The 13,243-nt window shown below is 49.5% G+C and overlaps 1 protein-coding gene across 1 annotated transcript in view; it reads left to right on the top strand.

Annotated features, from left to right (window-relative positions):
• Positions 1-13,243, top strand: part of Cacna1b (calcium voltage-gated channel subunit alpha1 B) — a 185,825-nt gene that overhangs the window by 130,482 nt on the left and 42,100 nt on the right. The window contains 4 exon segments of the mRNA XM_048813414.1: positions 7,301-7,306; positions 10,816-10,932; positions 11,264-11,329; positions 12,748-12,839. Of these exon segments, the coding sequence (XP_048669371.1) occupies positions 7,301-7,306; positions 10,816-10,932; positions 11,264-11,329; positions 12,748-12,839 (281 nt within the window).

The raw sequence follows: 13,243 nt of genomic DNA, 5'->3' as shown, positions 1-13,243 counted from the left end.
TGCAGCTCCCCAAGAACACCGCCTGCAGGTGACGCAGACTCTGGCATTGGCAGTCACTGGCCGCATCGCCACAGGACTGTGCTGGAAAGCAGGCTCCTGTGGTCCCCCTCTGCTCTGCCCTTGCTCATTGGGTGGACCGTGCATTCTTGAGATGGTGCTAGTCACAGCCTGTGGGAGACTGGGTAGGGCTCCCTGCTGTGTGGACCTCTGCAGAGGGGATGTCTTCATCTCTGCATCACTACTTCCAGAGCCCCTGACCTATAGCTGGTCTTCTGTTGCTCTGGTGGGTAGCATGATGAGGGGTCCCAGGCTCTGAATAGCCAAGACCCTGCTGGCCATCCTTTGTCTGGCTATGGCTGTGTCATGGTCCAGTCATAGTTAAGATTGGCCAGAGGAGCATCCAGGAAGGCCCCAGGGAACTTCTGATTCCCAGACAGATCTTCCCTCCCCTACTGTTAGGCAGCCTCTCTGCTCTCATGGTGAGCAGGGATGGATACCTGGGCAGTAAGGGCTCTGCACTGCCTGAGGACCCCTGTCAATGTGCTGCACAATGGGCACTGACTGTGGCTAGCCCGGTTCTGCTGAGAGGATCTTGGCCGTCATGGCTGCTCCCTTCAGAGACCCACCGTGTGCGCATGGGGACTAGTGAGGGCAGAGACTGGCCAACATCAGCGTGTCCAACACGGGTCTTCAGTGGCCTGTGCTTTGGTGGGCAGCTGTGTGTGGTACAGTGCCCAGCACACCATGCCCCTCTCAGGGCTCATCTGTTTGTCTTCTCCACACTTGACCAGCCTCTCCCTCTGCTGGGACCCTGTAATCCTAAGCAGGATGACCTCTTTGTCCACACTGCCTCACCAGTCTCTCAGAGGCTGTCACTGGGTGGGGCCCTAGTGAGGTAGTGCAGGCCTGTGGACATGGGCAGTGCCAGAGCCTCCTGGTGCTGTCTCTCTGGGAGCCAGCCAGCTGGTGGTACTTGGGTCTTACACATAGGTCTTTCCCAGCATCTTCCTGTATCTTCTGTGCCCCACTCAGGTTTGTCCAAGGACAGGTGTCCACAGTTCTGTTGCTAATCTGGCCGGTGAGCAACTCCCGGGGCTCTTCCCGAGAGTCTGCTTCCAGAGAAGGTTCAACCCTGTAATCCAAATGCATCTCATTAGGAATTGTTCCCAGGAGTACCTGGTAAGGAGGGGGAGGAAGGCAGCGTCAAGGAATTCCAAGGCACAGTGCTGGCCTTCCTCCATGGGACCCCAGGTAGTGTGGCCCTCACTTCAGTGTTGTCCCAGCCAGGCAGGAGTATACAGCTGTGTGCCTCCGTCTGCTGAGAAGGTTCTGGCAGCTGCAGGGGCCTGGGCATCCAGAGTCAGGCTTTCTGCATGAGGAAAGCATGGGGATCCAGTGTGGCATAAGTAGCAGAGATCAGAGGGGTGTGGCTGCAACAATAGTGTGCAAAGACACTTCCCAGCGAGTCATGGATCAAAATGGAGTAATGATGTGAATTCAAAATACATCCAACAGAAAACAGTGAGAATACCATACAGTGAAGCTCATGAGACACAGCCTGGCAGCACAGTTGGTCCTCAGCATCTGTGGGTCCTACCTCCAACCAACAGATTCAACCAACCACAGATCAAAGATATTTGAAAAAAAAATTGCATCTGTACTGAACATGGGCCAACTTTCTTCCTGCCATTATTCCCTGAGCAAAGCAGTATAGTGACAGTTTACAGAGCATTTTCATTATCTTAGTTAGTTGTTTGAAGTCATCTAGAAATGATTTAAAGAATACAGAGGTATGTGCATAGGTTATATGCAAATACTGTACCATATTATATAAGGGACTTGAGTCTCTGGGATGCTCCGAAGACCGATCTCCATAGTAACTGAGAATGACTGTACTTGGAAAGGACTTCTAACTCCTAAATGCTTATATTCTAATTAATGAGTTGGACATTAATATAAGTTAGAAAAAGAAGAGCAGAGGGGCTGAGGTTGTGGCTCAGTGGTAGAGCACTTGCCTAGCACATGTGAGGCACTGGGTTTAATCCTCAGGATCACATAAAAATAAATAAATAAAGATATTGGTCCATCTACAGCTAAAAAAAAAGAAAAAGAACAGAATACGTTTGAATAAAGTACACGAAAATATAAGAATAGAAATTAAGAAGGGGCCATGGCTGGGGTAGAGCTTAGTGGTAGAGCACTTGTCTAGCACATGTGAAGCCCTGGGTTCAAGTCTCTGTACTGAAAAGTGAAAGCAAAATGAACAACAACAACAAAAACCCCACAGAATTAAAGAGAAAAGAAACACACAGAAGAGAATCAGTGAAGTGTGTGTTCTTGGAAGACTTAGAAGTTGACATACTCTGGCTGGTCACCCAAAGAGAAGAAGGTCATTAAGTGGAAGGTGGGGTGAGTGGTGGCTGCAGACGCAGGGGAGGGAGACACCCAGATTGCTCCAAACCACTTCTGCTAGTGTGTTTACAGACTTAGGTACATGAATAATTACTAGAAAAATACAAGTGATCAAATCTGACAGAGATGAGATAAAACCCTAAGTGGTCCTTTATCGCAGCAAGAAAGCCACTGAGTCCAAAAACAATCTTCCCATAAAGAAAACACCTTGCTCTGATGGTCTTGTACATGAGGTTTCTATCTAAAATACAAGGAATGATTATTTCCGGTCTTAGACAATTTTTTCTAGAGACTAGAAAAAGAATTAACATTTCCTAACTAATTATATATGCCTAATATTAGCTCAATACCATTATCTAAGAAATAATATCACAATCCACACTTACTTATTAATGAGAGATGCAAAATCCTAATCAGTATGTAAGCAGCCTAAATCTAATAGTGTTCAGAAAAGAAAATATGAGTCAGGCTTATTCCAGGAATTCAAGGTTCAACTTGGAAAAGCTATTACAGTAATTCACATTAACGTATCCAAGGAGACTATTAATGTGATTGTCTCATGGATTCAGAAAAGATCTCCAATAAAATTCAAATTTTAGTCATGATAAATGTTATTAGCAATCAGGAATTAGTGACTTCATAAAGGATAGCTACAAAGAATCCTACGCACACATTATGTCATGGTGAAATTTGGAAAGAATTCCTTTCGAAGTCAGGAAACACCATGCTTTTTCTGCTGTCCGTCTTCCTCCAGGCTGAGCTTCAGGCCCGACCAGCAGTAGACTGCCTGTTGCTTCATGAGGACGTCAGCTCCCTGATGCGTAGCACAGCACCTGCTGCTCTGTAGGTCTCCCGTGGGGGCTTACTGAATGAGTAGGACAAATAAATAAACAAATATGTAAGGGCTAGGAGGGAGTGAGCACAGTTGTCAGCCATGTCCGGGGGTGGGGGTGGGGGGTCTAAAACCGACTGGAGCGTGCTGGAGCATTCGACTGGCCAGAGCACGGTTGCAGAGGGTAGATTACTCAGTCGGCATTCCTGACAGAAACCTAATAAAATCTGCACAAAATCTTTATGCAGAAAATTGCTGGATTTTATTGAAAGGCATTAAAGAAGGCTTAAATAGATGGAGTTGAATTAATGGGTGTCAATTTCACAGAATTTTGATTCCCTCAAATTGATTTGTAGATTTCATGCAATCCCAATAAAAATACCAATGTTTTTGTTTTTCTGTTTATTTACTCTGGAATTTTACAAGCTGCTTCTAAAATGAGAAAGAGAAACAGTCTCAAACAGGATATTTAAGGCCATCAACTGGGTTGTTTGGGTGGTGCCAGAGGGAGTCTGCTCCTCCTGCTGAGACTAGCTGTAGAGCTGGGGTGATGAGGACACGCGGTGTTGGCTCAGGGAAGGCTGAGCAAGAGGGGGGTCAGCCTCAGGTCAGAACTCTCCTGTGTACGGGGTGGTGTAGGACGGCACTGGCTCTGCTGCCGTCCTCGTGAGGGTCGCTGGAGGTTAGCATGGATGAGGCCAGAGATCATTCCAAGTCAGTTTCAGGTGAACGAAGGACTTTGTTAACAAGATATGTAAAGCCTCCGGTCAAAACCGGAAGCTCTGTCAGCTCTCTTGTTCATATCCACGGGGTCTGTGCCAGCTGGGTGTGTGAGCGAGGACAGGAGGTGCAGCTGAGCCACCTGAGCAAGGGGGGGTGGCCGCGGAGGGCAGAGGAAGGCTGTGCATCAGTGCGCCTTGGCTTCTCTGTTGGGAGACTTCGGAAGGTCTGAGGAAGAGGAATGGTGTGGCCTGGTGGTCAAGACACAGCTTTGCCTGCTCGGTGGGAAGGGAGCAGTGGCAGTGGACCTGTTAGGGCACTCTCTGTTGGGACCTCCTTGAAGCACAGCCTGACGTGTGAGTTGGGTGCAAGCCTGTTGTTTGGGAGGTGATCCTGGGAACAGTGGTAGGGAATGGTGAAATGAGGAGGGGCACAGTGGCTGCCAACAGAAGGCGCGTTATCCAGAAGGTCACCTGGGACACCTGGAGCTCAGTCACACTGGGGCTCTGACCATGTGGAAAGTGCTGTTCCCTCCATGGGGTGCTGGGGCTCAAGTCACAGCTGAAGGCTTGAAGGGGAGGACAGAGAACGTTAGGCCCATGACCCCTTTGGCCTGGCCTGGAAAAGCCCTCAGGAGAGAGGTGCCGATTTGGGGTGTTGGCCTAAGGTGTGAGGCCTGGGGGCCTTGCCACAGAGCATTCCTGCTGGGAGTCAGGCTGTGGGGCAGGGAGCTATTGAACTCTGGCTGCATCTCTAGTAGGGCAGCAGCCAGACCTGATGTGGGTATGTAGGACAAGGCAAGAGTGACATTGAACTGTGGCCTGCGTACTTGGAAAAATGGGCTGCTTGAATTGAAACGGGAAAGAGTATGGGCTGAGTGGGTTTGTGATGAAGTTCAGGTGCAACTTGGGCATGTTAGGTCTGGGGCTTCTGTGAGACTCCCCAGAGGGCTGTACACAGGGCCCGGAATTTGGGAGCGAGTTCAGACTAGCGGTATGAAGTTCGGATCCTAAGCATATAAAATGGAGTCAGACCCACAAAACAGGAGGAGGTTGGTATATGGGATGAGTAGCTGAGCCCTGGGACACCCCCATCATTTAGAGCCTGGGGCGGTGAGCAGGAGCATATACCAGGGGCAGAGGCTAGTGTCCAGAATATTCGCAGCTTTTCTGCAAGTTGATTGGAAAAACAAAAACAACTAAATTTTGAGCAGAAGGTACAATTGGGCATTTTACAGAGTAGAAAACATAAGTAGCCAATTAACATGGGAAAAGATGCTCAACTTTACTAATATAATAATAGGAGAAATATAGACTGAAATGACATGGCAATGCCATTTCACATCTGCTGGTTGTCAGAGTTTGCAAATGCTGACAGTGCCTAGTGTTGCCAAGGATGTGAAGTGCCCAGAGCTCTCCAGCCAGCTGGTGAGGTCTCAATGGGGGCCACCTCTTTGAAAAGTTTGCAGTAGCATCAAGTTGGTGATGTGCACCTCTGCCTCCGTGTCTTCAGATAGACATCACAACATCTGTTTGTGATAACTGCCGCTGAGCCAGCAGCCAAGCACCCAGATGTGTAGAGAGTGTGTCAGCAGCACAAGGCAATGAAGACTGAGGAGACGGTGAGATTACTGCAGGCACGGGACTGATGGCTAGGGTGATACGGATGCTTCTGGGAGGCAGTGTCTGCTCACTGTCAGCCACGTTTGCACAGCTGCCACTGTGAGGCTGAGAACTAGCAGATGTGGGGTGCATTTAGGGTCTATGAAAGAACTGCAAGGACAAGTGATTATTGACCAGGATTAAGGCCAGCTGCTTCATCCAGAGGGCAGGAAGGAAGCAGGAGGGCATCACAGTGACAGGAGCCATCTGCTTTTCAGCTGGGTGATAAATATATGGATATTTGGTTTACTGTTCTTTAAAATATTTAGACATATTATTTTGTTTATGTGGTATATTTCATGGTTTTCAACAGTTAATTATGTGAGTATTCTAAGCAAAGAGGCTGAAATCTTCCATTTAAAAAGAAAACCAAGGGCAGTGGTCGTAGCTCAGTGGTAGAGCGCTAGCCTGGCACGTGTGAGGCCCTGGGTTTAATCCTTAACACCACATAAAAATAAATAAATTGATTAAATAAAGGTAGAAAAATACAATAATATTAAAAATAAATAACATTTAAAAATAAATAAAAAAGTAAACCAAGGTTGCTTTGCTTTACCAGCTCCTGGTGGGGTGGCTTTCCTGGGGGCTGCCCCATCACTGTGTGCATCCCCCCAGAAGCATCACATTCAGTGCAGTTTCTGAAGACCAGGCTGGCTGAGTCCCTGGGACCCGTGGGGCTTCTTGGAAACAGGAATATTTGTTTCCCCAGCTAAAGTGATCCAACAGCTCCAAGTTGGAAGGGCAACTTCAGGGTTTCTGAGCAGACTCCTGATAGATGAGAAGGCATAAGACGGGGTGGGCAGGGATGCTGGCTGACATCACAGGTGCACAGAGGCCTCCTGCAGTGTAGGCCACCGAAATGACCCCCGCGTGCTGTCCCTCAGCTGCTGGATAGGCCAGGGAGGCCTGTAAGCTGTCAGGCCTCACTTAAAGCAAGCCCTTGGCAGGCTGGTGGGAGAGGGAGAAGCTGCCCTGAGTGAACACTTATCTACCCTTTGGCTGCCCTTGCTGTTGGAGCTTTGGTCAGTGGCCTTCTCTGCCTGGAGGAGAACAGATGAAAGGACAGCCATCACATGGATCGGTGGTGTTTTGTTTGTTTATTTGTTTGTTTTTCATTTGGAGCCACTTCATATATTTACTTTGCAAGTGCACTTTTTTTTCTTAGGCAAAAATATGAGTGTCAGTTTTGATCCCCAATTTAAAAATCAAAATAAATCCATAGTCTTAGCAAGGATCCCTGGAGAAAGGGCTCCAAACTCACCTAAAACTGACATTGATTTCTTTGCCTGGAAATAAAAATGAACTATTGTCTGTGAGTCATCTTTGGATTTGCATTAAAACAAGAATGCAAATAGAGCTGCAGTCTCATAACCTACAGATCTCAAAATATGTTTGATTTCATGCATTTCAAGAAAAATATGCAGTTTACAAAATCCTGAAGTTTTCTAGTTAAGTATTCAAAGTTTAAGTTTTTGCTTGTGTTTATGACTCATTTTCTCTTTTGTTTCCTGTTTTTGTTCTTGATTTACCTTAACCTACCTGCTGACTCACGCCACCCAACCAACATACAATGCGAAAACCCATGTCTCCGTCTGTATGTTGCGCGCCTGCTGCTCAAACCACCCCAATTTGTAAATAATACGCAAATACCCATCCATGAAAACATCACATATAGGAAACGGTTGGTTTGTGACTTTAAACAGTTTTACGAGTCCTCGCTCTGCCTGCTCTTCTTTTCTCTCTGTTTCTGGGGCTCCTACCTGCTGCCCTCTGAGGCGTGAGCTGGATTCTGCTGTACTTTCTCACCTCTGGCCTCCCATGCACTCTCCCCTACCCCTGGGGTCCAGCAGGGGCTTCAGAGGGCCTCCAGGAGCTGTTGGAATCTGGGCCCTTGCCAAGGAGGGGAAGTGGAACTTTCTGGGATGGGGGGTAAGTGCCCAGGGCAGAAGTTCCTGCTGAGACTGGCATGACTCAGGAGGTTTTGCCTGACGAGGTTGGCCCTGGTCCCTGGGAGTCTGTGGTTTCTGTTGCACTCTCACCTCCTCTCTTCAGTGTCCCTATCATGCCAACGCACAGCATAGGTTTGGTTTGCCCAGGTGGCCTTGGTGAAGTCCCCTGTTGCATCTGTCCTTCCTGGATAAGCCCTTCCTTAGGGAGTTGGGCCAGGGGCACTGGGCTCATGGGAAGTTTGGAGATTTGGACTCTGAATCAGAGAGGGTCATTTGGGGCCTGAGTAGGAGGGTCTCTGCCCCAGCAGACAGAGAGGCTCAGGGATCCCAACTCTAGATTATCACTGGAGTGTGTGCACACTGTTGGCCAAGCTCTTGCAGTATACAGGTGCAACTGAGGCCTCCCTCCAAGTCTTCAGAAGTTGTTTTTTTTTTTTTTTTTTTTTAAATATTTTTTGATGTAGGTGGACATGACATCTTCATTTTATTTATTTTTTTATGTGACGCAGAGGATCAAACCCAGTGCCTCACGCATGCTAGGCAAAGCACTCTACCACTGAGCTACAGCCCCAGCCCTCTTCAGTGGTTTTGAGAGAATAAGGGTGTTTGGTAGCAATTAGCTTTAGCTGTGGCTGTGAAAATTCATCCAAAGGAGCAGATCTTTGAGGTTTCTGTGCAGAAACTGAATGTCGCACAGGGTTCTACATCTAAAGTAGAAAACTTGCGTTTTGAGAAAATGGCATTGAATGCTGCGGAAATGCCTAGCCACATCCTCTGCACAGCCTCCAGCTCAGGCCAGGCAGTGGCCACCTGTCTCTCTCCTCCTTGTCCTGGCCTTCATGACTGGTGGACGTGGGGAGTGTGTGTATGTGCACACATTTCCTCTCCTTTGCACAATCAGCCCACGTTAGTGGAACTAAGAGAGCAGTTTGGTTATGATAGCAGGACCTCATCCTGTGGTGTGGTGTGTGGTCATCAGGTATCCATGGGTCTGACTGAATTCCCTGGAGGCCTTCAGGAGTAAGGCCTCCCTCTCTTGTGACTGGCTAGAAGCATGGTGGCCTTGGATGTAGATGCTAGTCATGGCTGGGTCAGCCAGGTTGGCTTTGTGGGACAGTGTCCTTACAAAGGTCACTATACTTCCGAATTTCTTTCCTCAGTTGTCCCTTGCCACCTGGGCATTGATGTCTCTAGTGTTGCCAGGTTGTGGGCAAGGAGACTGAGATGGAAGGGCGAGACCAGTGTTCCCTCGTCTTACTGTGGGTGCACAGGCTGAGTGAGGTTGCAAAAAGGGTAGCTTTGAAGTGGGCGTAGCATTTCTTGTGCAGCAGAAACCATGGGTCTTGGGAGGAAGGGCAGGCCATGTCTAACTTCAGGGCGGCTGAGGCCAGAGGTGGCAGTGCACGGCACACAGCCCTGTCTTGCTGTCCCCCGCTGTCCTGCATGCAGTTAGCATGGTGGTCCCCAGCCCATCACTCTGCTTGGGCATCTGTGACTGTTATCATCTGCCTTCACAACTCTCCAGGGCTGCCTGTCTGTCTGCACTCACCCTCCCCCAGCACTTGCAGGAGCCCAGAGAGAAGCCTAGGAGCAGGGATGGAGAACTGGTCTCCACTACAGCAGCTGAGTGGGGCTGAGTGTCACCGGCCCTTTGTCTGCCCTCTCATATTCTGCCCCTTCTTTGTTACCAGGAGTCTGTATTCCTCTCACATTTTCAGGAATTCTCCTGAGTGCCACTGCCCAGCCACAGACTGCTTTGAGCTGGACAGGCCTTGCATTGTTAAGATCCTTGCTTCTCCAGACTTATTTGAGTAGGGGGTTTCAGAAGGAGCCCCCACTGGTGACTGTCTATGTCCTTGGGGTCCGAAGTGGTCAGTGGGCAGTTATTTCCATTGTGTGTACCACTGAGATTCTCTCTCCTCAGCCTGAATTGGTGGGGAGCTGCAGGCTTAGCTGTGCACCCCGCAGGGCATGCCTCGAGTCCCACTCCCACCCTCTTGCTGATGTGGACAAGGTCCACATCACCCTTATGCCCACTGATCCCACCTTTAGGACTCAGCATTCTGCCTGAGAGCCAGAACCTCCCGTGACTGTCTGTTTCCAGCCTGCAGAGAAACTCAGAGATCCTGCCACCCTGGTGGGAGCCACAGGCAAGGCAGAAGTGTCCCTTGAGAGTGGGTCCCTGGAAGTAAGTGTGAGCCCATTCCCTCCACCTCCCTTGTTGTGATAGGCAGCCCTTGAGTGCTGCCGGGCTTTCCCTGTTTCTGCGTTTGCATGTGCTCTCCTGCTGCTGCTGTCTCATTCAACATCTGCGTTCTCTTTTCTCTTTATTTGATGACTGAATCTTGGCAACACAAATGTGTCTGAGCCTGAGCTGCTTGTATATTTAAAAATACCAAAGTGTCAGGAAGCTGCTCTCAGGCTGTGTGCAGGTACCTGGTCCCCAAGTAGACAAACATACAGTGCCTGGCTCTACAGGAACCCCCACCTATGCACGGACACCTCCCCAGAGCCACCCTCTTCTGAAAAGGCTTGCCAATAGTCCAGGGTGTCTGGGGCCGGGGATTCCTCACTCCCAGGTAAACTTTGGAGTCTGGGGTTGATCGGTTTGTCTCTGTGATTAGTTTTGAGCCCTTGGGTGAGGGCGCAGTACCAAGTATCCTGGTTCTCGGCAGCAGAGACCTGGGGTGAGAGCAGCAGAGTGACTGACTGCACCTGTCCCTTTCATAAGTGTCAGCAGCTCCTGGAGCAGTCCCCCAGAGCCCAGTGGGTCCCAGTAGAAATGGCTGGGGCTGGTAGGGAGGAGCGCGGCCACCAAGCCCAGGCGGGGGGGGGGTCCCTTCAGGGGTGCCCACTGGAGCACCATCATGCCCAGCACCTGGACAGCTTGGCTGGCTGTGTCCCATGAGAGGTGGTCACTGTTGGAGTCCCACAGGTGATCCTACCCCACCTGGCAGCAAGGAGCCACTTTGGAGAGCTCCTTCTCTGTGTCTCCCTGTCAGGGTGGCTCTAGAATAGGGGATGTCTCTGATTTGCTGCATGAAGCGTAACTTGCAACAATAAGCTTTCCTTTTGGAAGGTTTTCTGGTGGCCAGTTACTGCTTAGACTGAGTAGTGACTTTATTTCAATTTCTTTTTAACCACTTTGGGGCCACAGGGACTTGTGGAGAGGTTGTGGGGTGTAGGTTGCCCTTTTGGGGGGCAATTTCCAAAGATGAGAGGGCAACCCTCTTCTCTACAGAACAACTTCATCAACCTCAGCTTCCTTCGCCTCTTCAGAGCTGCGCGGCTCGTCAAGCTGCTGCGCCAGGGCTACACCATCCGCATCCTGCTGTGGACCTTCGTCCAGTCCTTCAAGGTGAAGCAGGCGCCAGGGGCAGGACAGGGCGGGGCGGGGCGGGGCAGGGCTGTCATCCTCCTCCTCTGTCATGATTCCCTGACCCCCAGAGTTCCCCCCTTCTTTGGAAGGGTGTGTGCACCATTGTCCTTTTGCAGTTTATAAGTACAGTTTGAGTGACCACAGGTTATCTCCTCAATGCCCACAAAACCATTGAGATCAGTTTTACGACCCCAGTTTATAGATGAAGAAACAGGGCCTGTCACTTGGAGGGTGGGCCTGGAGCTGGGCTAGGCTGAGGTCTGTGTGGCCGTGGAGAGGTAGAGGACCTGACCCGCCCATGTGTCTGCAGGCGCTGCCCTACGTGTGCCTCCTCATTGCCATGCTGTTCTTCATCTACGCCATCATCGGCATGCAGGTGGGTGCTGCTTGCCCTGACAGGGCTGGATGCAGAGCTCTCGTCCACTTGGGCCACTGGGAATGTGTTGTGGTCCTTAAATGGTAACAGTAATAAACTGACACATAGTGAGCCTCTGCTGTGAGTCGGACACTGGTGTGAGAAGTGAGACAGCTGTTTTCAGACACTGTTGCTTGGAGGGTGTCCAGGCACTCCCAGGAGGGGCAGTCTAGCCGTCCATCCACTCCTTTCTCTCTGGGAAAGTGCACTGCCATGTTTCTGAGGTTTGGGTGGCCTTCAGGTACAACTGGGGCATTGGAGACATCTGTATGGTGTGGAGTGGCTGCTGGCCAGTCTGAAGGTGCCCCTTCCACTCCTTAGTGGAGATCACATGCTCCTGAGGAGCCTCAGATCAGGTCCTCAATGATCTCAGTCTGTGTGATTTAAGTTGTTTGATTTCCCAAGAATACTTTGTCAGTTATTTGGGGGAAAAAATACTTAAATATGTAAAGCAGTGTCCTGCTATAACCCATGGTCATCTGGCCCCTCCCAGCAGTGGGGAGGAGAGTGGACTGAGTGTAAAGTTAGTATGGGAGGTGCCAGTATCCAAGTCTTTAACTCACAGGCTGAAATGTTCTCTTGATTTAGAGTTTGCTGAGATTTGATGTTTTTTTAAAGCAAACACACCTACACACACACACACACACACACACACACACACACACACTTGGTTTAGTTTTTGGATGTATAAGAACATGCATGTTACTGATCTTTGTGGAAATGTAATAGTTTATCAGTTTTCAGCCAAATTTTAAGCTGAAGATGGTTCTTGATTCATTTGCATTCTTACCCTGAAAAAAAACCAGTTATAATAGATAAAAATCCCATTGCACCATTTGCACAAATGTTTTAAAAGAATTTTTCCAGTGATATAGCTGGGTGTACACATACCTATGATTCCACTACTCAGGAGGCTAAAGCAGGAGAATCACAAGTTTGAGACAACTTAGTGAGACCCTGTCTCAAAATAAAAATTAAAAAGGGCTAAGGGAGTAGCTCAGTGGCAGAGCACTCCTGGTTCAATCCGCAGTACTGAAAAAAGAAAAAAAAAAAAAAGGGAATATCTCCAGTGATTTCTCAGAGCTTTTGCCAGTATATTAGTATAATTCCTGCTTTGGAGCTGTTAATCAGTGAGCTACCTGAAACACTTCCTGTCTTGTGCATAGCAGATTTGGGCCCCATTCCCATTCATCAGACTTGCATCTAGAAGCAGGCTCAGAGCTCCTGGAGCCTGGCTCATGCTGAGCCATGGGACTAGGGTGTGATCAACTGTCTCACGTGGGGCCCCCCAGATTGCACGCATTCCCTCTCTTGCCTGGTCTACCCACTGTGGCTCTGGGAATCCTGCAGCATCGACATGCTGCCATTCTCCATTTTAGGTGTTTGGAAACATTGCCTTGGACGACGACACCAGCATCAACCGGCACAATAACTTCCGCACATTCTTACAAGCCCTGATGCTGTTGTTCAGGTATGTTGTGTGGTCACATTGAGGTCCACTCTGCTCAGGATGGAGGAGGGTGGGTCTCACCATGGGGACCACTCTCTTCTAACCCTCGAACCATGCTGCTTTTCCTTAGAGGGCTTTTCCAGTCCTTCCCTCTCTACTCATCCAGAGGCTCTTGGAAGTCTGCCCTGGCCTCAGGACAGACTGGTAAGAAGCCCCTAAGGGAGGAACCTGGGAGCTCTGAGCCAGGCCTGCCTGCCTTGTCCTTGCTGTGTGGTTGACAGCCAGAAGGCTCCCAGGAGGCCGCACCCTATTAGGACAGGGAATGCCTGCAGGGTTGTGCAGTGAGCTGGCCCCAGCTTCCACAGCTAGAAGCAGTATTGGTGATGGGATGGGTGAGAAAGGGAGAGGCAGGCGCAGAGGGGGAG

Source organism: Marmota marmota, unplaced genomic scaffold (genome assembly GCF_001458135.2).
Source record: "Marmota marmota marmota unplaced genomic scaffold, marMar, whole genome shotgun sequence".
Lineage (NCBI taxonomy): Eukaryota > Metazoa > Chordata > Mammalia > Rodentia > Sciuridae > Marmota > Marmota marmota.
This window is presented reverse-complemented; position numbering and strand designations above follow the sequence as displayed.